The following is a 23,509-nucleotide window of genomic DNA, read 5'->3' as shown; positions in this document are numbered from 1 at the left end:
GGAAATAAAACCTCACATGTTGGGAAAAAAGGTAAAGTAGGAAAAACATGGTCATTTATCTACTTATCACCCTCATACTCTACACTGCTTTCCCAGTGAACTGAGTGTAGTTGAAAGGTTTTGTATGCCCTATTCAGTTTCTCAAGAGATTTAGTCCTACCTTCTTTGTCTTCCATGCCTGTAATCTCCAGGATGGTTATAATCCACTGGATTACCATTAGCAACAATCAGTGTTTTATAAAAGCATTTTATTTCATTTTATTTAACATTTCCTTTTTGGTTTTGTTATTTAAATTGTAGTACATTAACTTAATCTTGGAAACTATTCAGATCCTATAGTGAAAGCAGCCATAAATGTAGTCTGCTAGATAAGAATCCCAGAAGTCTATATGTGCATGCAAGGCAGACAGTCCCAGCAAATGGACTTTCAGCTTTCACCCTACCCCGCTTTAGAAGTTCAGGACCAAAAAACCCAGCCATTTCAATAAAGTTGTTCCCACCTTCTAGGAAAGATAGATTATCTGCAGCTTATCAACTTTTGCCTTAAGCCTAAAGTTTCCCAATCACTTTCTTTCACCTTGTTGGTCCTTTCTGAATTGCTTACCAAATTTCAGCTGCTGCTTACATTTACAGGGACGTTTTACTTTTGTCCGCTGGGGGTCATCACCCAGCTTTGGCCATGAAAATTGTGTATCTGCATGACAGCACTGCATATATACTGCGGAAATAAATGCAAGTGAATCTCAAAGATGTTCTGTAATTGCAGCTTGCTAATTCTACTTGTAAATGGATAAAATAAAAATACAAATACACTACTTATTCCCTCATATTTTTATTCTGTTAGCAAATAACGAGTCGCACCTTTCCTGGCTGGAATGATCTAGTTGGGGATGGTCCTGCTTTCAGGGGGGGGTTGGACTAGATGATCTCTTGAGGTCCCTTCCAACCCTGACTTCCTGTGATGCTATGATATGGACAGGAAATGTGTCATAGCAGCTTCCTATGCTCTTATCCATGGGACTTCACAGGGATTTGGGTTAGTGGCTACTGATTTGGTATTAGGTTCTTTGGGCTTCCTGGGGAAAACTAGGCAGCATTTTTCCTGTCGGAAGCAGAGTTCCAACCAAAGCATCCTAGTGCCCAGAGTGTATACCTGCCTCTGAACCCCAGTTGTGGGATGCAGCTTATCTTCCTTCTCTCCAGTTCATGCAGCTAGGCAGATCCACTGACCCTATGGTTAGCAGGGCCTAAATCATGTTTCCATAGCCTCCCCATCTGTTCTTTTCGGTATCCTTTATCTGAATGATATAAAGTATAGGAAAACGCAGTGTAATTCCTTTTGATGTCTAACAAGGCAGAAATTGACTCAAAATGGATAACTTGCCATATAGCTGTTAGGTCACGTAGGAATGCACCCAATTGACCAGGTTTATGCAAGCTCATTAAAAAAAAAAAAAACCCTTTTCGTACTCACTGAGATAGGAGCTTGCCTCTTAGTGAACTATCCCAAACTCCTGTGCCCTGGAAAGACAGAAATGTATCCAGGATGTACCCAGGAGTATCTCCCAATGCAGATTTATTTAGTACTTTTTACCAGGGTGCAGAGAAGCCTGATGTCAATGATAGGCTCTTGGGGACCATGCCCTGGCTGCCTTGTGGGCCTGTCTTCCAGCTCTGGACTTGCACCTGGTGGGGCTGTTGATCTCCTGCTCCCAGAGATACCTGCTCAGTATCCCTTCCCCAGGTGACAGCTCTGGCTTCTAAAAACAGAACAGGCAGCTAGAAGCAGGGGTGATATTTCCTGCCAACTCTTTAGGGCTCAGTGGTGGGGATAAAACCAGTCTCTATTCTGCCCATTCCCTAACCCCAGGTTCTGGGAGCAGGGCTGTCCTTCTCGGCAGTGCTGCTGACTGACTCATGGGAAGCTCCTCATCAGAGTTAATACTTAGGGCAGCTCTTTGGTATAACTGAAGAGAGTGTGCGTGTGTGTGTGCATGTGTGCACGTGCATGCGCTGGTCAGGGAGTTAATATGCTGGCTTTTCTAAAAACCTTCACCACTGTAACAACATGGAATAGATGTGCCGCGTGGGCATGCTGTCAAGCTTATGGAAAGTTAATGCAAATAAAACCCATGCTGTACTGACGGGACTTCCTGTGAAAAGAGAAGCTGTAATATGGGCTTATAGGAACACAGCAAGATGTTTCTGAATGCCACAGGCAAGACTTGGCTCTCTTCTGCCCCAGGCCAGACATCAACATCAGTTAAAACAAAGGGATCACTGAACAGTAAGATAGTGCCACTTATTGGTGTAGATGCTGCACCTATAACTTTCTATCCTCGAGCTTTATAGAATTTAGAAACAAGAATTTTATTGTTGTATTTCTTAAATATCCAGGTGGTCTGCCATTCACACAGATTTATTTGCATGATTAAGTCCTGTATTTAGTCACTGGAACATTACTTGTTAGGTACAGGCCACCAGCGAGTACAGAGCTCAAACCATCCAAACCAGGCCCATTTCTTGTGGGCAGATGTCTGTTGAAAACTGCAGTGTTCTGAGGTTGGGGGACGTATTTTCCTCCCCTACAACCAGTGTCTCACCATGGGCTGTAGGAATCTGCTGACCTGTTTCCACATTTCGTACTGCATCTGTTGGATAGCTGTTAAGTCTCTTGGTGTTGGCCTCTTTTGTCTTAGCCCCTTTTTTTGCAATGAACCTGTGCACCAGTTGTTAATGTGTGACAAAGAGACAAGCTTTAGCTCTGTGTATCAGCAAGGATAAGATGTTCAGATTCTTAAATGCTGTTTTGGGTTTTGTAAAAGAAATAAAAGTACGTTGGGATGTTATCCTGTCAGTATTTTCCATTTACAAAGCCACATCTTGCCTCATTCCTAGATGGTCATATCATTTTTCTCTATCTTTATTTTTTTCCTGGCATCTTCTGGCTCGCATGTAACTACACCCTGTGAAATGTTGTGCTCGTGGCAATGTACTATTGACCTACCGTCCATCTGTAGATATGGAGAACCTTGCTCCTTCTTACTGCTTGATCATCAACTCATAGTAAAGCACAGATAATCTTATAGGGAAAGATTATAGGCTAGTTGAATGCTGGCTGATATGTAAAGTTGTGCATTAATGTTCTAGTCATCGCTGGTGGTCTTCATGGACTAAGTCTCTAGGCCTTGAATCATCAGTAATGTGGTTTGCTTTTCCTGCTTCCCCATTAGTCACAGGCAAGGCAACACTGGTCCTCACTTTGGTAATAAGATCTCTCAGCAAATTTCATGCAGGACCCGTCATTCAAATTCCCTTCCTTGCTCCCTGAAGATGCAGCCAGGTGTAATGCTTTGTGTTTTATCAGTGTGTCCAGAATTGTCTTGTCCGCAAACATACAGAGAACAGCACTAGCACGTTTTCATGATAACACAGCAGCCCTTCGCTCAGGGTATGAAAAGACACTGACCCAGGTATCCAACAGCTTTTTTTTGGTCTCTGCAGGAGTGCAAATATTAAAGGTTGGATACTTCTCTGTCAAAAAAAGGAAACCAAAAGAAGCAGAGCTCCTTTAGGGGGAAATGCCTGGCACTTCATAGAGACTGACTTGAAAGGCTTTCTATGAGAAATCAGTACTTCCAGAGTTGTTTTAGAAGTGGATTTTGCTTCCAAAAATATTGCCACCATAGTGGCTAAAAAGTTTTGAGCTTTTCTCTCTGGTCCTTGCAAATTTATTTAGCATAAGGAAGCATTTGCTGGACTTGGAAAAAAGGGAAGATGATACCCTCTTCGGGCCAGATAAGGCCCTGAGCAGCACTTTAGAACAGTTGCTGCATTCTTCTGTGTTCTTTTTCTTATATTTATTTTTGGCTCTACTATTTCTCTCTGTTCAGTACCTAGTTTGGAAAAGAAAATGGCTTAGGTTTGGAATCTGTGAATTCCACCGGTCAGTGAATTCTGCTATTAACTCAAGTTTTTGTCAGTGGATGAAATAGAATAAGCAATATAATCCTCTCCAAAATCTGCTGCAATCTGAACGTGCCATTAAGTGTCTATATTGTTTCTTTTTGTTTCAGAGCATTTCTTCTACTTCGACTCCAGAATCAGGCCAACCTCCTGGTAATGGTCAGGACATAAAAAAGAAACACCGGAAAAAGAAGAGCACAGAAAAATCTGGTGGTCAAGACGCCTTGAATTTCTTACCTGATACTGCTGCACCGCTGGCTGCTGATGTCTCCCCATTGAGTACAGGGTGTTCAAGGTAGGGAACAAACTTCCTACTTAGGGTTTATATGCAGGATGTAACATAAGCTCTTCTGTTTGTGAGATTTGGGGGGGGGGGGTGTAATAAAGTATGTTAGTGTGCAGTCAATTTTTAAACTCTTACTGATGGATGATGATGTGGTTTGCACAATAACACATGTCAAAAAGTGGCTTTTATTCACCAGGCTGTCTTTCTCTTTAACTACATAATTGTAAATAAGTCCTCTCTAGCTGTTTATAATAACTATTGACCTTTTCTTTACTCTTTGTTCATATTATTAAATCCTTGTCTGAGATGCAAGAAGATTGAGAAATACATATAAGGTGTTAAAATATGGCTCTGAGCAAGGACTGAGTTTGAGAAACATGGTATTTCAAAATATTTTAAACAATTTAAACAAATGAAAAAATAAAATCAGTGGGACTACTTGAGGAACTGAGATTACTATTCAGTGCTATTCAGGGTAGCAGAAGGTAACATGATCTGAAATGCACTGAATGACAAGTGGGGGGGGCTGCTTTCTTTGAGGCAGTAATGCCATGTGAAGAGAATTCAGATTTTACTTTCTGATGTCACCACAGTCTTCAGTGGCTACAATGGACTACCTGTTTAATAACAGCTTGATTTCAACAGGGTTTCATTCTTTTCCAGATCACAAGCATGAGTCAGGATATGAATAGTACATATAATTCATAAGCAGTGACAGTGATTTACTGATAAGCAGCTAGGATTTTTGCAGTTGTATTTACACAGCACCTTCAGTAAACTCACACACCTTTTGACTGCATGTTCTGAACAGTAATGAAAACTATAGAATATGCACAGACCTTCCTCTGTTTGTACCTAGTTTGCACCTATAGTTCATTTTCTCTGTCTCAGCAATGTTTTGTTTTTTAACTTTTTAACTAAAAACCTCTTTAGAAGGAGGAAATACTGATTTTTTTTTAAACTCGTTTACACAGAACAGAAAGATAGGTTCATTATTTCTATACTAGATGTATTACATTTTATTGTAATTCATTTTACGTTCTTATACAGGTATCATGTTAGTATATCTCCTTTTAATCACTGCTATTTTATCCCAAGAACTATATTTGAAATCCAGTCCTTGGTGCTTTTTTTAAAATGCTACTCTGAGGCTTTCTTCTTTATGGAGTGGATTTTAGTACGTGATGATAAGTCTTACCTGTTGAGGCTTATTTATTTATTGTAATGTTCTTGCTTATTTCCAAGGTTATATAGTTCCGACCAAATCTTTGGGTCAACTTTTGGATGGTAAAGCATAAATGTGCAAGAACATAGTTAGCAGTGATAGCACTGGACAGCACTCAGGTTCTTGAACTGCGGAAAGCTTAGAGAAAGAATGCTCTGCAGGCTCTTGGCAGCTTATGGTATGGATGGATGTGGTGTAGTTTAGTCAGCGAGCGTAGCCAGTCTATTAGTGGCAACCTGCCCTGCCCTCTGTAGCCCAGTACCACCAGTGGACTCATTCTCAGTCTTCTTGCATATGGTTCCTATTATTAGCCCAGTGCAACATGTGAGAGTTTTATGAATAATTTGGTCTCACTCAAGATACAGTAACTTCACAGTATATTAGTCACTTCATTCTGGGAGGTATTTCCAGATGTAAAATTGGAACTTACTTTTTCTTGGGTTCTTTGATTTTTTTGTTTATTTGATATAGAATCTGATCAAACAAAATGGTCAAAAAAATACTTCTAATGTGTTTGATAATGCATTCTGTCTGAACTTGCATTTAGCTTAATAAGGCACTAATGAATTGCAATTAACTTACAAAAGTCGGGTGGTGGCACACGTAATTTAACAGAGCCCCCCCTTTAGAAATTCAAACTCTGTTACAAATTTCCCAGCTGGTTCCTGACCAACACTCAGCAAAAGCTAAGTGCAGAATTCCAACATTTGAAGTATGGCACTATCCCAAATTATCCAGGACATTTAATTCCTATCTTTTTAAAAATAATACCCATAGTAATTTAAAAATAACAATGAACATTGAGTGAAAAGCCCAACTGCTTATGTCTACTTGCAGGTTGGATTGAAATTCCCACAAGTGCAGACAGTAGTGTAAATAGGGGTGGGTGAGTGGGGCGCGACCCCTGGGCCCCACTTACAGGAGGCACAAAATTGGTAACCACCGCCACTGATGGTCTGGGTGCCCCTGCCTGACCAAAAATGTTTTTTATGCCCCTGTGCATAGACTTGTGGTAGGGCCATCACTGCCTGCTCCCTGAGGGAGAAGAAGTTTCTAATATTTTTTTGGCTCCTGTTTTATTGCTGCTGTTGCATTTGTTGCAGTGAAAGCATTATGTTTCCACTGATTTGTCATACCTTGATATACACTTTTTTGAATTGTAGCTCGTTCTTTTGATAAGCACATCTATACAGGGTTTTTAGTGTCTACACTGGAGAGAACTAAGTCTGAAAGAGTCTGAGGCTTCTACCACATCTATGAATAAATTTAGGCTGGAAATTGGAAAATGTATTGAACCGTCAAATATGTGCAGTTCCTGAGCAACTGTCTAATAGGTGTAGAGGGGAAACCAACCAAAGTAGTTCCATGTCACAGCTGATAAGGTTCATTAGCAGAATTGTACTGAATGGCTTCCTGCACCTGCAGGAATCTGGACATGATGAGTTAAGGAGAGCGTTCTTTCAGTCCCGTGTTCCTCATTTATTCAGTATCTGCCTCAGTGTATCAGGCAAATGCAAAATTGGCAAACAGACCAAGTAGACCATCTTCATCAAAAATGATTTTCATAAGAAGGCTTCCTTCAAAAACGTTTAATTGAATAGATAAGAGGATATAGTTCCTGTGGGACCAATTCTGGGGGGGTGAGGGGGTGGGGTTATATTGAAAACAAAGAAAACATAAATGTGCAAGAACAAATAAAACAAATAAAATAATAATCTATCTAGTGCCAGCCTTGCTAGTTTATATCTATTTCTTCTTTCATTTTCTTTTTAAATGCAATGCATCATCAGTTTAACTTTGCTTTCAAATAAAAATATGCAGGAATGATTGTTTTTCACAGGGAATCACTTTAATATCTTAGACCAGGTTTGCACTAGAAAAACCTGTACTTGCTTGGATTAAGTTCCTCTCATCTTTCAGTGTGTCCTTGCTTGCATCTTCAAATCAGTTAAGCCCCAGATATCACTGATGCCAGTTTAAAAACATTACATTTGGATCAGTGATGTAAACTTGAAGAGGAGGAAGAGAATTTCAGAGGCACATGTTCTCTTTTCTGTGCAGCTACATAGATTTAGTTTCCCTAGACAGTGTATGCTGGTGTAATCATTATACTGTATGCTTATTTGAGGATGTGTAACCAAGCTATCTTAATTAATGAAAATTCAAATTTCTTGTAAATTACTTGAAACACGTTGTAAATTACTGTTTGTGATGTGGATACTTTCTGACCTGTCACTTTAATTTCTAATACACAGAGGAATATATATTAGCAGAAAGGAGAAAATGAAAGAAGAAATAGATATAAACTAGCAGGGCTGGCACTAGATAGATGGCCCTGATTTTAACATAGCAGCATTTCTACAGTTGTCGACTGTTGCTATAAACCTGTAAAATTAGGTGGGACTACCACAGTCTGCACCCGGTGTGGCAACAGCAAGAGGTGGGCTGGCAGTAGCGGTGGCTGCTGTTCTTGCACTGCCTCTAAGTGGGAAACCAGGGATGGTACCCAGTCACCCCCCCTTTTGCAAGGCTACTGTGTAAAATGAGAACCATATATTTGAAACTACAACTCCACTGTTCTCGCACATCTTTTTACTGAGATAAACTTACCACCAATATCTGTAACACAGTTCATTCCTACGACCTTCTGAGACCTTCTCATGTAGGTCATCCTTGATATCCTGCTGCTTCTTTCTTAGCTCAAAAGAATATTTCTGAAATATATTTCCTCTATTCCTTTATCAGAAAGCACAGGGGTTGTCAGAAGTTTTAGTGTTTTACTTTAAGGATCACATGTGGAAAAATTCCTGTGAGATCCATATGTAAGAGCCACTTTAATTCATCACAGGAACATTAAAATATTGGAAGGGGATGGAACTGTGGTAGAAACATGGGGAAAAAACCTGGTCGATCAGGCTTTTATTACGAATCTAATACTGACTCATTTGGCTGACCCTGGGAGAGGCTCTTAAACTCTTTGCACCTCATTTTAGATATGTGTAAAATGGAAGTAGTAATATTTGGATGTTGAAGGACTTAATGCATTAAACATTTGCAAAAGCTTGAGATCCCCAGGTGTGTCCTTGAAGTGGGAAGTGTTGCTCAAAGCAGCTGTTGATATCTTGAAAAGTTTTAAATCTTTCCATAAATTAACAGTGGACTGTAGCCTTTACAGTGTGAGAAACTCAGGAGCATTAAATCATTAGGATCTTGTTTAGGAGCTCTGAGGAAATAAAAGGATTTTCTTAATAATTTTCCATTATATACGCCCATCTCACCACCACATTTTAGAGTACAACTTCAGCATAATTTTGAAAATTAAAATACATAACCACCCCCAAAGTGGGTTGAAAAAGAGGGGGAGGAACACTGAGATTAGGGAATTTGTACTAACCCTTGTCAAAATGGTTTCCATTTGTGCTTTAAACTGTCTTCATTCAGGGCCACATCACCTCTCTCTATTTTTGTCGTTGAGAGGATAGAACTAATAAGAGAAGTGACACAAATGGCCATGAGTCTGTTAGAGGGAAGAGACTTGAGTTTACCAAAATAGCACACTTCACAGCTAAACTTAATTTTTTTTTACAACTTTAACTTTTCTCCTTTTGCTCTTTGGTGCATGACAATTATTGCCACCCAGAGTAGCAAACTGCTGCTAAGTAATCTTCTGATTTAACATGGGCAGGTCTGTACTAGGTAACTCAGTTGTACCAGGGAGTGGTACCCTTGAACACCTATAGCTCTTTGTGCAGGCTACCATTTGACCCAGAAGCAATGTAGTTGTGTTCATATGGCACTGGGCTAATTACCCCTCTAGATTGGCAGTGTTAATTAGCTTGCTTGCATGATCACATGAATGGGGAGACCTACATTGCTACTGGTTCTAGAGGTAGGCCATATGGAGTGTGTTTAAGATCACTGCTACCTAAAATTGAAAGTTTGTGGTATAGAGCTAGCTTGACCTCCTTGTGGCTTTTGATGTTGGGTTTATTCCAAGAATGTAACAATACAGTTGGCCATATTCTGTGCTGTCTGTATTACTCCAGTAGAGTTACTCCAATATTTATTCAAGCAGAATTTCACAGACTACAGGAAGGAAGGAGTTGGTTTTTTTTTTTCTTTCCAAAAGCATCCTATAGAAACTTGATAGGCTCTTGATACCTTGAGATTAACAAAAACAAGTACATACATTTAAAATCCCATATAGTGAGTATTTCTTTTTTTCCTGCTCCAGCCCAGGCAGAGAGAGCTGGTCAGTAGTGTCTGATTTGAAGGAAGATGATCCCCAGCAAGGAGTTAGGCGCCATAATCTTCTTTTTGCTGGTCTGGATATTAAGGAAGATGCAAGTTCACAGACCCCAGCTGTAAGCAGGTATAGAATTGCTAAATGTGAATATAGCAGAACGACTATAGCTGACCATGTAATGTGTGTGCAGTGTTTTAGATTAAAACCAACATTTCTTGCATGTATAATTACAAAACAGTATAATTATTGGCAAAGCAAAAGATTAGAAACAAATTCCTGTAATTTAGAATTATAATAGCGTCATGCATTTAATTGTGTTCAGACGTCATGGTAGCAATATACCTCGTATACTAACTACATGTATAACTATGGCCAGGTACAGACAATAATACACTTTTACTGGTATAAGTGATCAGAAATCTGTCTATACAGAACAGAAATTTAGCACGCACAGACTGGTTTAAAAATGGCAGAATCTGGTCTAAGATTTGCTCCCCGCACCGAAGGGCGGCTATGCGTTCTGTTTCTTACCCTTCTAAACTACGCTGCTTACAGAAAGCCGCGTAACTTAGATCAGTTCCACCTCAGACTTTCTGAATGTCTGTACCTAGCTAAGCGCATCTCTGCCCTGTCTTCTGCCTGACTATAGACTAATATGGCTAACTCCTCTCTCTGCTCATGGTTGTTTCTTAACACATTTGAGAACACACAAGGACACCAGAGTTTCTCTTAATTCAGCCATAAACCTTTTGAGCTTCTAGCTCCCAGCCCCAATACTTTGCGGTGGAAGTCATTTTGTAATTGAGCTGAAGTCATGACATATCAGGAAACCTAATAGTTTGGGCGTTGTCTCTAACAACCTGAGATGTGTACTGTGGGAGGGCTTATCTTGAGTCACTGTTTCCTTTACTGCTTGTTTTCCCCGACAGCCCTGCTGTTTAGGCCCATTCAGGCTGCTTACAGATGTTAAAATAGCAAACAAAAAAACCTCAGCTTTACATTAAACTGGGCACGTTCCCGCACCAAGCCTAGCCATAACCAGAAGAGGCATAATGTTAGTTGGACCTGTCTCTCCCAACATCTGTATAGATTGGTTGCTTTTGTGGGGCTTTTTGGCACTTTTGTCTAATAGCTGACTGAATCAGCTTTAAATAAAAGTGCCCAAAAGGCCCACTGAAGTGTTTGATCTATACAGATGTTGTGAAGCCAGATTGAACTAAGGTGCTACTGCTTCTGGTAAAGCATGGGGAGTTTGGGGGATTTTTTTAATGTCTGTAAGCAACCTTACTACCATAATAAATACCCCAGTATAATCATTTAATAAACATCCCTACTGCTAAGGTAACATACAGCATGAATGCATTTATACAAAGCATCTCCATGTCTGTTAGTCTTATTGCTCCAACACAAGAGAGATGATTAGCTGTGTTAGCCTCAAGCCAGGCAGAAGGCAAAGCAGGGTGGCAGTTTAGAGACTAACTGGTTTAGAAAGGCATAAACTTTCATAGGCAAAAGCCTACTTAATCAGAAGTACTCGCAGAATGGATGCGCAGAAAGCCCATTCATAACATCTGATAAAGTAAGCAGCTGCCTACAAAAGCTTATGCCTCTGAACCAATCAGAGATGCCACGCTGCCCTGCCTTCGGTCCAGCAAATAGTATCACGTAATCCAAACAAAAACCCCTTGCCTCTCACATCTTTCCTGGACCATTGTGACTACAAGAACATGCCAACCCTACTTCTAAAATTTGGAGCAGACTACATGATTTTAACTTGTGTAGTCGGTGACTTGAGATGTTTGGCTGCAGGCAAGTTATGTTTTTTATAGTTATTTCTTATGCAAAACAACTTACAATCTTTTTATAGTTTAGACTTGAGTATTGCACAGGCTTAAACATGTGCTTAACTTTAAGCATTTGAGTAATTCCCATCAAACACATAAAGTGCAAAGGGACACTCCTAGATTAAATTTCAACATGAACCTACATTTCCAGGATTACAGCCTTATATATCTTTCAGCAACTAACCTCAGCAAAATGACTTTTTAGGCCTTGAGAACTGCAAGAACTCCTCTGTTCTTTTATATTTTCTCATTTGTATGTGCTCATTTTCAGTGCTACCCTTTGGTATTAATTTTTCCTTAAGGATTTCAAGCAAGTATGAATTCTGTACAAAGACAGACCAAGTAATCCCAGCAAACAATGTGCACTTGTTCCATATTTGAGAAGACTTTCAGGGAGAGAACATATTTTGATTGTATCAAAATATGGTGAAAAGATTGGCTAGAAATGCATCCTGCCTCCAGGTAATTATTGATTCCTAATACGTTTTCAAAGAGAGAGACTCATAGTAGCAGAGGACTGAGTTATCTGCAGGCCTTCCTTGATGATCTGACAATCTTATTGGAAGACGAACAGGATAATGTAAGATAGAAAAGATTGCTATAAATTGCTCGTGAATAAATTCAAGGAATTATGTTCTGTATTCCAAGTAATGTCTAAAAAAAAGTCTCAAATTTGCCTCTTGCTCCTTATTTAAAATTGCTTTAGGCTAAAGACTTTATTAAAGCCAAGAATAAAATTAACAAATTGACATAGGGTAGAAGATGACATTTACGCCATAGAAAACCCAGACACTTAAACTGTCAGCATAGCATGGACATGGCCAACCTGTGGCATGTGTTTCACACATGGTGAGGTCAGCCTCTCTATTTGGGGTGCAGCAGACAGTGGAGACAAGCAGCACAGTGCAGATAGGACAGGGAGCAGAAAGCAGAGCAGCAGAGCAGGCAGGGAGCACAGGACAGGGAGCAGAAAGCAGAGAAGTTGTTTGGATAGAGGATGGGGATCAGAGTGGCACTCGAAGGGTGTGTGGCTAATTTGTGGCACAGTTGCCAAATAGGTTATCCCCCTACTGGTATAGCACATATGAGCATTGTCTATCTGATTCTGCTTAGTGTACATTAAAGGTTAAAACGTGTGTTCAAATCATGTGCGTCACCTGGAAGAAATGAGCAAGATCCAGCATGTAGTCCAAACCAGGATCATAAAGGGATATTGTGTGCTGTAATGAGTGCACAGTATTAAGTGTCTTTGCTTGCAGAATTGCTGCCCCTTTCCCTCCCCGCTCCTTACCTTGCTGCAAATCTTCTTTGGGGAATGAGTCTGGTAGCGTAACTCTTAAAAGTTATTATGAGCATGCAGCTAGGCAGATCGCAAACTCATAACCCCTATTCAAGGAGATGTACCCACTGTGAACTTGCTAAGGCTTGTACAGTGTGGACATCTGTAGGGTCTCCAGTCAATGGCAGGAATCTGTTACAGTTTGCACCCTTGTTGTTTATCTTTATCTTTATCAGAGTCTTTATTTTTATTCCACACAATTAACCTTTTTAAGTACTTTGCTTTGTTGCAAGTCAGCTAATAAAGCTGGGTTAATAAGTTGGCAACATTCATTATACAAACCATTGAGCCTACTATGTTCTATATCTAACTCTCATACAGGGTGCTTACACACAGAGTTAATTTTTTGCACAATCAGAAAGTGCTCTGCAGCTGTGACTTAATACACGTGCATGACTAGTTTGAAAATGGTGACTGCATGAAAAAATAACCCTGGCCAAATGAAGTATTAGGTTAAGGCACTGTAAAGCAGAGCTCCTTAGGGAACCTGTGTTCCCTCCAGGAAGGAGAGGGGCAGCACAGAGCTGTGGGCTGCTTCTGAATAACCAGAGCTGAGTGGAGGGACAGGGTGAAATGGAGCCCCCTTGCCTCATGGGCCTCCCCCAGCTACCTAAGCTGGGATACTGGGGGGAGCCAAGCTGGGCAAGGGGGAGGGGGCTGCCTTCTCCCATCTTCCCATGTGGGGCTCCTGACAGCAGCAGCACAGAGCTTCCAGTTGCTTCTGAATGGCCAGAGTTGAAGTGTAGAGCTTGGCTCCCCCCCCCATACCCCACCTTGCGGGGGTGGGGGGCATGTGAGGTGAGGGGGCTCCATTATACTCTGCTCCCCCCTTGGCCCTGGCCATTCAAAGCCGCCAGCAGCTCTGTGCTGCCACTCCCCCTTCCCCCTCCTTCCCTTGCTGACAGCCCTGGAGCTGGGAGCGGGGCTGGGGAGAGGGGCAGTCTGGCCGCCTCCATCAAGGCTGCTGGAGTGCCCCTGCGGGCTGGCCAGGGCCCATGCAGGCAGGCTCCAGCCCTCCTGTGACCCAGCATGTGAACATCTGTTGGGTCAGGGAGGACGGGCTCTAACTCATGGCACTTTATCTATAGCTGTAAGCACGCACAGTCTTCTGGAGACAGATTTAGAAACCTGTTTTCCTCTTTGTTTTCATATGATACAAGTAACTTCTCTAGGAACAAACTTCCAGAACCATAGGCACATAACACCTCCTATTAAATACAGAGGTTGTTAGCACTGTTGGTCTGCGGTGAGGCAGAAGGTAAGGCAGGATAGCACTTTAGAGAAACAGGTTCAGGAGGCATAAGCTTTCATCAGTGGCTACCTACTTTGTCAGATGCTGTGGTTTCCCTGATGACCCATTCTGGCAGCTGCTGACACTGGAGGGCAGGTGCAGAAGCTGAGGCAGAGAATACAGCCAGGTCAACTTGAGGACTCTTTTTACTTTCTTGCTAGTTAGCTAAGTTAGGCTGGAGCCTTCATGAAGTAGGCTTTGGCCTACAAAAGCTCATGACTCTCTGAACTAATTAGTCTCTAAGGGCATTTATACATATACCTTTTTGTGCTGCACTGTGCCTGAGATCCAACACAAGCAGAGAAATGCATGTCAGCATGCAGAAAATGGCAGTGGTCCACTTTTGATGTGTTTTAGTTCAAAAGTGCACTGCTGCCAGTTTCTTAGCACCGATGCGCATATAGCCATTCATGTATGTGCAAAGCACCCAGTGCTGTGGTGCAAGCGTGTGTACAAATGCCCTAAGGTGCCATTCCACCATGCTTTCTATTTTCTGTTTTCTATTTCTAGTGTCTTTAAGGGGGTTTTGTGCTGCTAACAGAACAGAAAGCTAAAATTAAAATTGAGTTGGGCCCAGATTTATGTGGGTGTTGCTCCACTTCTTCCCACCCAGGCTGTATTTAGCATAAAATAAATTTGTATTGATTGAAATGATTTCCTACCTCAGTAAGAGCCTTCTGATACTTCCTGGCTTGATGAAGACCCCAGTTATTTGACCCCAGCAGTCTTTCCAGCCCAGAGCAGGGGGGTGGACCTGATGATCTCACAAGGTCCCTTCCAGTCCTAAACTTCTGTGAATCTGTGAGATATCCCAAGTATCATTGCTATCTATGTCAACATTAAGGACAGCAACCAATGTATTTAGAAGGATCTTCAGCAACCTGAAAAGTGTCAGAGAGACTTCACAGTAGAGAAATAATTTTTAAAAGTTATGTTGAAACTGATTAAACACATCTGGTCTTGTCTGAGCAATACCATTCAGGTGGATAACCATTTTCAAAGCCCGATCAAAAAACAAAACAAAACAAAATAGTCTGCAAAAGTCAGATTGGTTTTAGGGATCTGAGGAAATGATGTCATTTGGAAGGATGACATCCTGGCTTATGTAGCACTCTTAAAGGAAACATATTTTACTAACAGGACTATTCACAGTATAATGTAACTGGAACTACATTGGGCAACTTGTATGTTACAACAACCTCAGGTTTTCTGTCTGTCTGCTTCAATAGCCATCTGAGCCCCAGTGGTGTTGATCTGATCTAAGTGCAGGTCTAAAAGCCAGGAATTGATGAGTTCTACCTTTGGCTTTTGCCAACAACTCACTTCCATGCTTTGTCTCAGGTGGTCTATATGCAAACTGGGGATAATTTATGTGGCTTACAGGTCTTCTGAGGATGAACTATTTAGAGTGCAGTTCATATTCCAGTTTGCAGAAGATGCTGAGCACTTTGCAGGAAATCAGACTTTAAGGTCTGTACAGTGCTTTGAACTTGTGGAGCACAGCATATCACTTTTAAATATTAGTACAAGCTATTTTTCTTTACTATGCCTGAGTTCACCATTAACACACTCTGAGCAGAAAAAAGGTTTGTTTTCTCCCCAGTCCAGACATTCTGCACACACATTTCCAATTGCTTTCAGCAACATGACATTTCTTTTGAATCATTACTGATACCATTTTGTGATAATATTGGTGATGATTACTGTTTAATGAGCATATTTAGTCAATTGGGAAACACATGGATGAAGAATCATAGACATACTCTCCACCCCATCCCTTTGACACACACACACACACACACACACACACACACACACACACACTACCTACCTACCTACCTACCTACCTACCTTCATTTCTTCTGCCGTGACCTTCTGTTTCTTGATGGAAAAATTCATACCATAATCAATTATACACATTGAAGGACCTGGCAAGTTGTACAGTATTTCATGACAGTGCAGCTCTATGTGCTGTGACTTTTGCCTTCATCATAAAACGTGCCTGTTCTTTACAGCAGGTGTAGTGTTTTTTACTATGAATAGTTAAAATAAAATCAGTGGAACTGCCAAACTCACAGAAATAAGCCCTATACCAGGAAGGGCGTGTCTGACAGATGGGACCTTTATTGCTTAACTGAAGATTAAGCAAAGCACTGTGAAATAATGGTGATGATAATGGACATCACACTCTTTTAATGCTACACCACCTTTTTTTTTTTAACTTTGCTGATAGGATTTTTCTAGAAAAAATTAAAACTCTTCTGTGGTGTAATTCGCTCCTCCCCCGACCCCTTAGTTTTTAATATTTTAGGACTTTCTTGTTTCTCTGTCGCACTTTGAAGGGGAACCCCTTTATTAAATGCATTTCTGGAGAGGTAACAGTAAGTGTGATGGCAACAAGACAAAGCTGAGAAAGTTAGCTTCAGTGTAATGACTGAGCAACTGCAGTGTGTATCTCTGACACCTTGCTTCTTGAGAACAGGTTGTTAGCTTTTCAATGCATGTGCTGCATGGCTTTGAAACTTCAGTGGCATGAGCTGTTTTTATGTTTTGCTTCATTTCCTATTCTGACATGAAATGAATAAACATTTCCATTATTGGCAGCATCGGTAATGAAGGCATCTGTAGCTACACTGCTGAAGATTTACTCAATCCGCATTCATGTGCAGTGTCTTCAGCGGTGACAGGCCAGAGCAATATCCTGAAAGAACATGGAGAACAAGCTGGCTCCAGCTTCTTAATCCAGGCTGCAGGAGCAGATGCTAAGGAGAGAAGCCTGCCTATCTCAATGCCTTTTGCAGAATGTGCCAGTGAATATGTTGCAGCTGATTTGACAGGCAGCAGTGATGATTTACCAGTCCCAAACAGCAGTGCAATAGTGTTTTCCCCTGTGAATGACAAAGACCTAGGAGTAGCACATGCCTTATTTGTGGACAGTGGCCCAAAACATGACAATACCACGGCCTATCCTCTCAAAAAGAGTGACGATGATCCAAAAATTGCAAGCTTGGAATCCAGCCCTTCTACAGAAGCTACTTGGATACAAGGCATTATCCCAGCAAATTCAAGTGAATTGCAACCATTATGGCAGAGTGAGCAGCTGGGTGACAAGCGGGAGCCACATGTCATCTCATTACCCCAGGGTAAAGCCGCAGAAGATTATTTTACCACTCAAGAGGAGCCGGGATTTTTGGAAGTAGGTCATCAGGAGCAGAATGTAATACAGCTAGGTGGACAGAACACAGATGGTAAAGAGGGTTTGTTAATGAAAGAGGAAACCTTAATCCTAAATCATCCAACAACAGAAGGCCCAGACAGTGAAAAATATGGAACAGTTGTGAATGCTCAGAATTTGGTTGATAATACTGAGCTTGGAAATATCATCAGCTTAGGTAGCGGAGATATAACGGCAGGTAAAGGGGTTGAATCAAACCAACCTCCTTCTGAAAACAATGGGAAGCAACTGGAAGCATGCACTTTAATGCCAGGCTTGGCTCTTAACCTTCCAGAGCTGTTCCTGGTACCAAAGGCAGAAAATCCTTTAAGGGAATACATGCTCGTAAATGAGTGCCAAGAGTCTTCCAGGCCCAATGGACAAAAAACAAGTTCCAAAACACCCGAACCCATGTTTGAAAGAGATGCTCCCAAGGTAGATTTGTTTGTTCACTCTGAGCCTTTCAACATGCCTCCATTGCCTCTTGTGGATGAAGAGCAAAAACTAAATGTTGCATCTGGTAGCAGAGAAGATCAAGGCAACAGCAACAGAATCATAAAACCTGAGAGTGGGTCTGGAGAAAGCATTACACTTTCTAACACAGAAAATGTTACGAATCCCACCTTGGTGGATGAAAGACTGTCACTGGAAAATGATTCATTAAGTTTTACTTCTGGGAACATAACCCCAGAACTGCTTCTAAAAGAAATGGACACCACAGTACCCGGAGAAAAAAATGAAGTCTTTATGAAGGAAGACCGAGTGGAGGAAGCACAAGTGGCAGAAGCCAGGGGATTACCTGAAGGGTTTAATGAGGCAGAAGGGCTGTTGTTAAACTTTATTAATAGTGACAAGGAGGACATGAAGGATGCCACCTTGGATGAGGTTTCCAAAGAAATCAACTTTTCAGAACAGAGTTTAAAAAGCAATGTCGGTGAAAAAGCTGAGCAAAAGCCTGCGAATTCAGAGAGCAGCTTGGAGGTATTTGAAGATAACATACTCCATTTCCACTGCAAACTTCAACCAGTGAGCAAAGATAAAGCAATTGCCATGCATAACTTGGAGGATAAGTGCAGCTTTCCCCTTTTGGAAGCACCGCAGTTACCCAGGGAAGAGAGCCTGCCGAGTTGTGATCATTTTAACAGTAAGAAAGAAGACAATAGTTTAGACGTGCCAGGCAGTAAGATGACTGAAAAGGTTTGCTTAGTTAATGCACACAGTTCACTGCTCCTGCACCCTGAGAACAATAACATTATGCAGACTAAGCAGGACGAATCCTGGGAACAGGCTTGTGCTAAAGAAACTACACTGAAGTCAGCGTACGAGGCTAAGCATCACAAACTATTCCAGAGCGATGGAGGGCCTGAAGAAAATGTAGAAACACCCAAAATAGAACCTGAATTTGAGGGCTTATGTGAATTGGCAGGAACTGCAGACTGCGTTGCTGTAAAAATGAAACAGGCCTTTTATGTATGTGAAAACAAAGAACAGAACAATCAAGTAACTAAAGTCCCTGAGAGTGATCCTGAGCAGATACATGTAAATGTTATTGAACAAAGCAGTACTGTAGAGATTAAAGACAATAATGGAACTGCACAGGAGCAATGTGGAGTGGATGTGAAAAGTTTTGTGGATGACCAAGTTTTGGCATTGACAGGTGCGTGCAAATCTGATACGCTAATGCAAGTTTGGCAGGAACAAGGGGCCGCAGAAAGGAACAAAAGTGTGCCACTATTTGAGCCTGAAACCCCCAAAGCAGCAGCAAACACCGTGGAGCTCAGTTCTCAGCAAACACAAGGGAATATAGAAGAACTGCATGACAGCGAAATCAGTGGCAAAATAGGACCCTCTGAGTGGGACAAAAGTGGTTGCCCAGAGCCATTAGAAAGCGATACTGTAGAAATGCCAGAAATGACTGAAGTTTCAGTAACCCTGCTATATGCAGAGCAAAGAGAGAGTACGGACTTTGCTGCCAACAGCATTCAGCCGCGTGCTTCCTGTGTGGGACTTGAAAAGAAGGAGCACCAAAGCAATCTGACAACTGTGATAGCTATGGGTGGAGACAAGTGTAAGGCAGTAGCTCCAAAACATGAGCATGTATTGGAGAAAAGTTATCAGAGTGACCTCCAGGGCATATCAGAAACATCACTAGATATTACAGGCAGCATTCAAACAGAGCCTCCTGTGTTAGGGGCAGAACCATTCAACTGCAATGCTGATGCTACAGAAGGAAATGACTTGGATCTGAGCATGGCTGGAGTGCAGAGGAAGATAGGCCAGAGCGAGCATCTGCAGAAAAATTTAGATCTCAAGGTGACTACTTTGCAAGAATACAATGATCAAACTAAAACAGATCCAAAGGCAGAAGAAATTTGCGTCAGTGGGCAAGCCTTAGGCAAGCCCAGGCAGGAAAATGACTCTTTGATCTCAGTTAGTAACCAGGAGGAAGCATGTCAGAACGACCCATTTTCCCAAGCAGCCGACATAAATGTACAAGTAGTCAGGACAGCAGACAGAAGTGGTGAAAGTGGGGTTGACGCTCTAGACTCCATTGCAAAGGCCCAGAATTCAGTAAATGCCACTGATATACCACAGACAGTGCCAATTGATTTTAAAGTATCACATGCTGGTAATGGTCCTGAGCAAAATAAAAATGATACTCAACTACCCAGTACAGAAACCCAAGAAAAAATACAAGTAGAAGCAAAAAGCTCAGATCTGGAAATGGCAAAGGAGCTGACTTCTGATAGAGAGATCATGCAAAAAGATGACGGCACAAAAACACATTTTGAACGGGATGTTGCTGTCACAGAAAGAAGCCATCCAAATCCTGATACAGTTTCAGGGGCACAGGAATATCCTACATTACAGGAGCACTTGGAAGTAGCTGCCAACAATGCTTTGTGTAAATTAGACTGCGTTAAAAAAACACCGAATGAGTCTCAGCCAGTTAGCTGCCTAACAGAAATCCCCTTTCTTCCCACGTCAGTCTTTGCACTTGATCATCAGAGCACAGCAAGCCAGGAGCCTTTAAACATTAAGGATGATAGTACTGCAGGCGAATCGCTAAATAATGGACTGGAAGCTACAACATGCCAAAGTGTCTTGGAAGCCAATTCTGATTTGCAGGATGCTAGCAAGGATATTCTAGCTGGACACTTAGAGGGCTCGTCACCGCATACAAGCCAAGCTGCTCAAAACAGCATTGAAGTGGTACATTTAGAAACCACTTTGGTGGAGAATACTTGGGCGAAAGAAACAACTACTCATACCCTGAGCTGCCAGCCTGAAGGGGAGAGCATTTTAACATCACCTGAGCCTGCTGATGAAGGACAGTTTTCAGGAAATTTATCAGAGTTTAATTTTGAGAAGCTGAAGAAAGAGATCTCTGCAATTAAATCTAAAGGAACAAAAAGTGATGTAAACTTCAAAGCACTGCAGACTGACAGTTCAGCAGAGTCTCTGTTCAGTCTGCCTACCCTAGGAAAGAGGGCTCCGAGTCTTTCATCTGTTGGTAAACAAGAAGGATGTAATGAGGAAATTGCAACAAATACCTGCACAGATGACAAGTGCACTAAGATCTTAGAAAAGCCTGGGAGTTCAGAAAAAAGGGAAAATGTTCTGAAAGAGGCTAACGGCGGAACCAAGCCAGACACAGATATTTCCACACAGTCTGCCGAGGACTCTGGAAGGGAGCATGAGGTTCCCATTTCCAAGACCTTTGGTTTCGGTGCCAGCTTGCCAGACTTCAGGGAGCACATCAGCAAAATATTTAAGAAAACGGTACATGGTGCTCTGAATCCCGAACTGCCCCAGCTTGGATCTGAAAACCATGCAGGCAGCAGGCAGAGTTCTGGGCTTAAAGATGCACCAGGACGCGAAGGTGCTGAGAGCTTTTCACAACCCACCGATGAAAAGGTTGATGGAAACATCCATAATACAGGACAAGACAGTGACCTCAAAATAGAAGGGCAAGAATTGCCTGTAGATTCAGAGATCTCCAGCAAGGTTCCTGAACAGAAACCTGTTCAGCAAGAAGATAAGCTCTTGCACACAAAGGTCCAGGACACTGAGGAACAGAAGCAGCCCCGTTCCCTTTCAGAAAAGAAGGATTCCCAATTGGATGGCTTTAAAGCCGTCGAGCAGGCTCCAATTGAATTGCTCGAGCTAGATGACAGCCCAAACAGTGAAAAGATGGAAAGAGAAGAAAACTCACGTACTAGCAGTGTTGATGATGGAGCTCAGGTGAGCTTAGAGGTACAGATGCTGGAATCGGCCTCATTTGATGAAGCAACACCTATGAACGTCACCGTGTCTCATGACAATAACCAGCAGCCCGCTAAAACGGGTACCTCTTCAGAACGTACATGCACTGCTCAGAAGAGGGATTTGGAAAGCGTTGCAGTACCAGAGGCAGAGAATTGTAATTTAATGAGGCAAGCTAATGCAGAACCAGTCTTAGTTAAAGAAGATCTAATACTCTCTGGAAATCAGTGCCAGAAACTTATGCCAAGTGAGCAGAAGAAAAGTAAGGAAAGTGAACCACCACACACTGCCCAGGGCACTTGTGACATGTCAGCATCAACAGAAGCATCTGGAGACTTCTGCAAGTGTGAAGTAGAAAAGAATGATTTTCCTATGTCACCCAGTGTAAATCAGGAAATACCGATCCCCAGCAATCTTATGCATGACGTTAAGTCTGAAGACGACACGCAAGTGATGCTGGACGCTTTGGAAAATAAAAAACGCCTGGAAATATTAGACAACATTCAAGATCCACAGCAGAAAAAAGAACCAACAGTCCATGGGTTAATAGATTACTTAATAAATGAAGTAAGCCATGTTGATCATTCCCGAGATGACTTTAAAAAAGCACTTGGCAGTGTGAATAAGAGAGATGTAAAAGAACAAAGTGACGCCACGTTAAGCGCGGCAGAGATAGAAGCTTCTATGTACAGTGATAAGCAACAAGGAGACATCCTGGAAGCAGGTATTATTGCAGGGGCATTATTCACTGGCGAAGACAACGCAGATTTTCAAGCCAGCATTCAAGATCAAGGGACATGTAGAAAAACACATTTCTGGGAGACTGTTACAGGGATGGAGCAAGAGGAGCATTTTGCCAGTACAGATCTTAATGTTGAAAATCAGCAGAGTGAAATGCATTCGGATCATGAAAGCTCATCTCAGACTGCTGAAGCCAGGATATCAGCTGAAAGGTACTTACTTGAAATTAATTATATAAAACAAGAGTTGCCAGTAGCCTGGTTGATAGAAACTTCACATAGATAAATCCATTGTTTCTAGGGCTGGTAATTATAAAGTATGGCCCTCATTTAGCTGCTCTTGAATACTTTCCACTTCTATTTTGGATCCAAATGTAATGTCTGAAATTGTTTTTAAAGCCTGAATATAGCAAGAGACTTTTGAAGGCATGTGAAGAGCTTGACTTTAAACAGCTCGATTTACATTTTTTTGTTGATTCTGTAACTCATCTGTAATGGTAGTATTCACGGATCCCAGTTTTCACACTTTGTTTCTTGAAGTTAGGCAAGCAAAAGGTCCTTAGGAGCCTTAAAATGATGTGTTTTGCTCACCTTTAGGTGATCAAATGAAATCAGGCCTGCAGTGCTCTCTTTGTGGGCTGCAATACGAAAGAGGGGAAAAAATCAACTACTGCACAATCTTGATTATTCGAATATAATTGACCAAACGTATGCTGTCCAAAATGTGCTATCCCTTGATATATGCTAGCCAGATTGTCACTGTTTTTGATTTTAGATATTATTCAGTGTCCCCGATGCCAGGTAGCTAGTTTTATTGCATTTGGCTGGTTTTTCTCTATAATAAGGCAGGATTTTGGAGGCGTAACTTTCTTAATCTAAGTTTGCGTAAGTACAGAACATCTCTGGGAGCCTAAGAATGCTTTTATTTTCAAAGTAAAGCAGTAGCTACTTAAACCAGTTAATGAACTTTATTTTCTTTTGTAGATTTCTGCATCATTTTTGAATTGCTGCTATGATATACATGCTAATTCGAAATTATACGACTTTAGAATGACCACTTCCCTACTAACTAATCATGTCACTGCTTTTTCC

General features: G+C 41.5%; 1 protein-coding gene across 5 annotated transcripts in view; it reads left to right on the top strand.

Moving 5' to 3' along the window:
* TACC2 (transforming acidic coiled-coil containing protein 2) overlaps positions 1-23,509 on the top strand; it is a 196,113-nt gene that overhangs the window by 24,241 nt on the left and 148,363 nt on the right. For 4 of the 5 annotated variants that reach the window (XM_019555909.1, XM_019555904.1, XM_019555906.1 and 1 more), the window contains 3 exons: positions 4,077-4,261; positions 9,712-9,849; positions 16,802-22,630. In XM_019555909.1, the coding sequence (XP_019411454.1) occupies positions 4,077-4,261; positions 9,712-9,849; positions 16,802-22,630 (6,152 nt within the window). The remainder of the gene's footprint in view (positions 1-4,076; positions 4,262-9,711; positions 9,850-16,801; positions 22,631-23,509) is intronic. The other variant, XM_019555907.1, reaches the window with a different exon arrangement.

This window comes from Crocodylus porosus, unplaced genomic scaffold, assembly GCF_001723895.1.
Source record: "Crocodylus porosus isolate Cpor-Errol unplaced genomic scaffold, CroPor_comp1, whole genome shotgun sequence".
Taxonomy (NCBI): domain Eukaryota; kingdom Metazoa; phylum Chordata; order Crocodylia; family Crocodylidae; genus Crocodylus; species Crocodylus porosus.
Note: the sequence above shows the minus strand (reverse complement) of the source record. Positions and strands in the feature narration are given on the sequence as shown.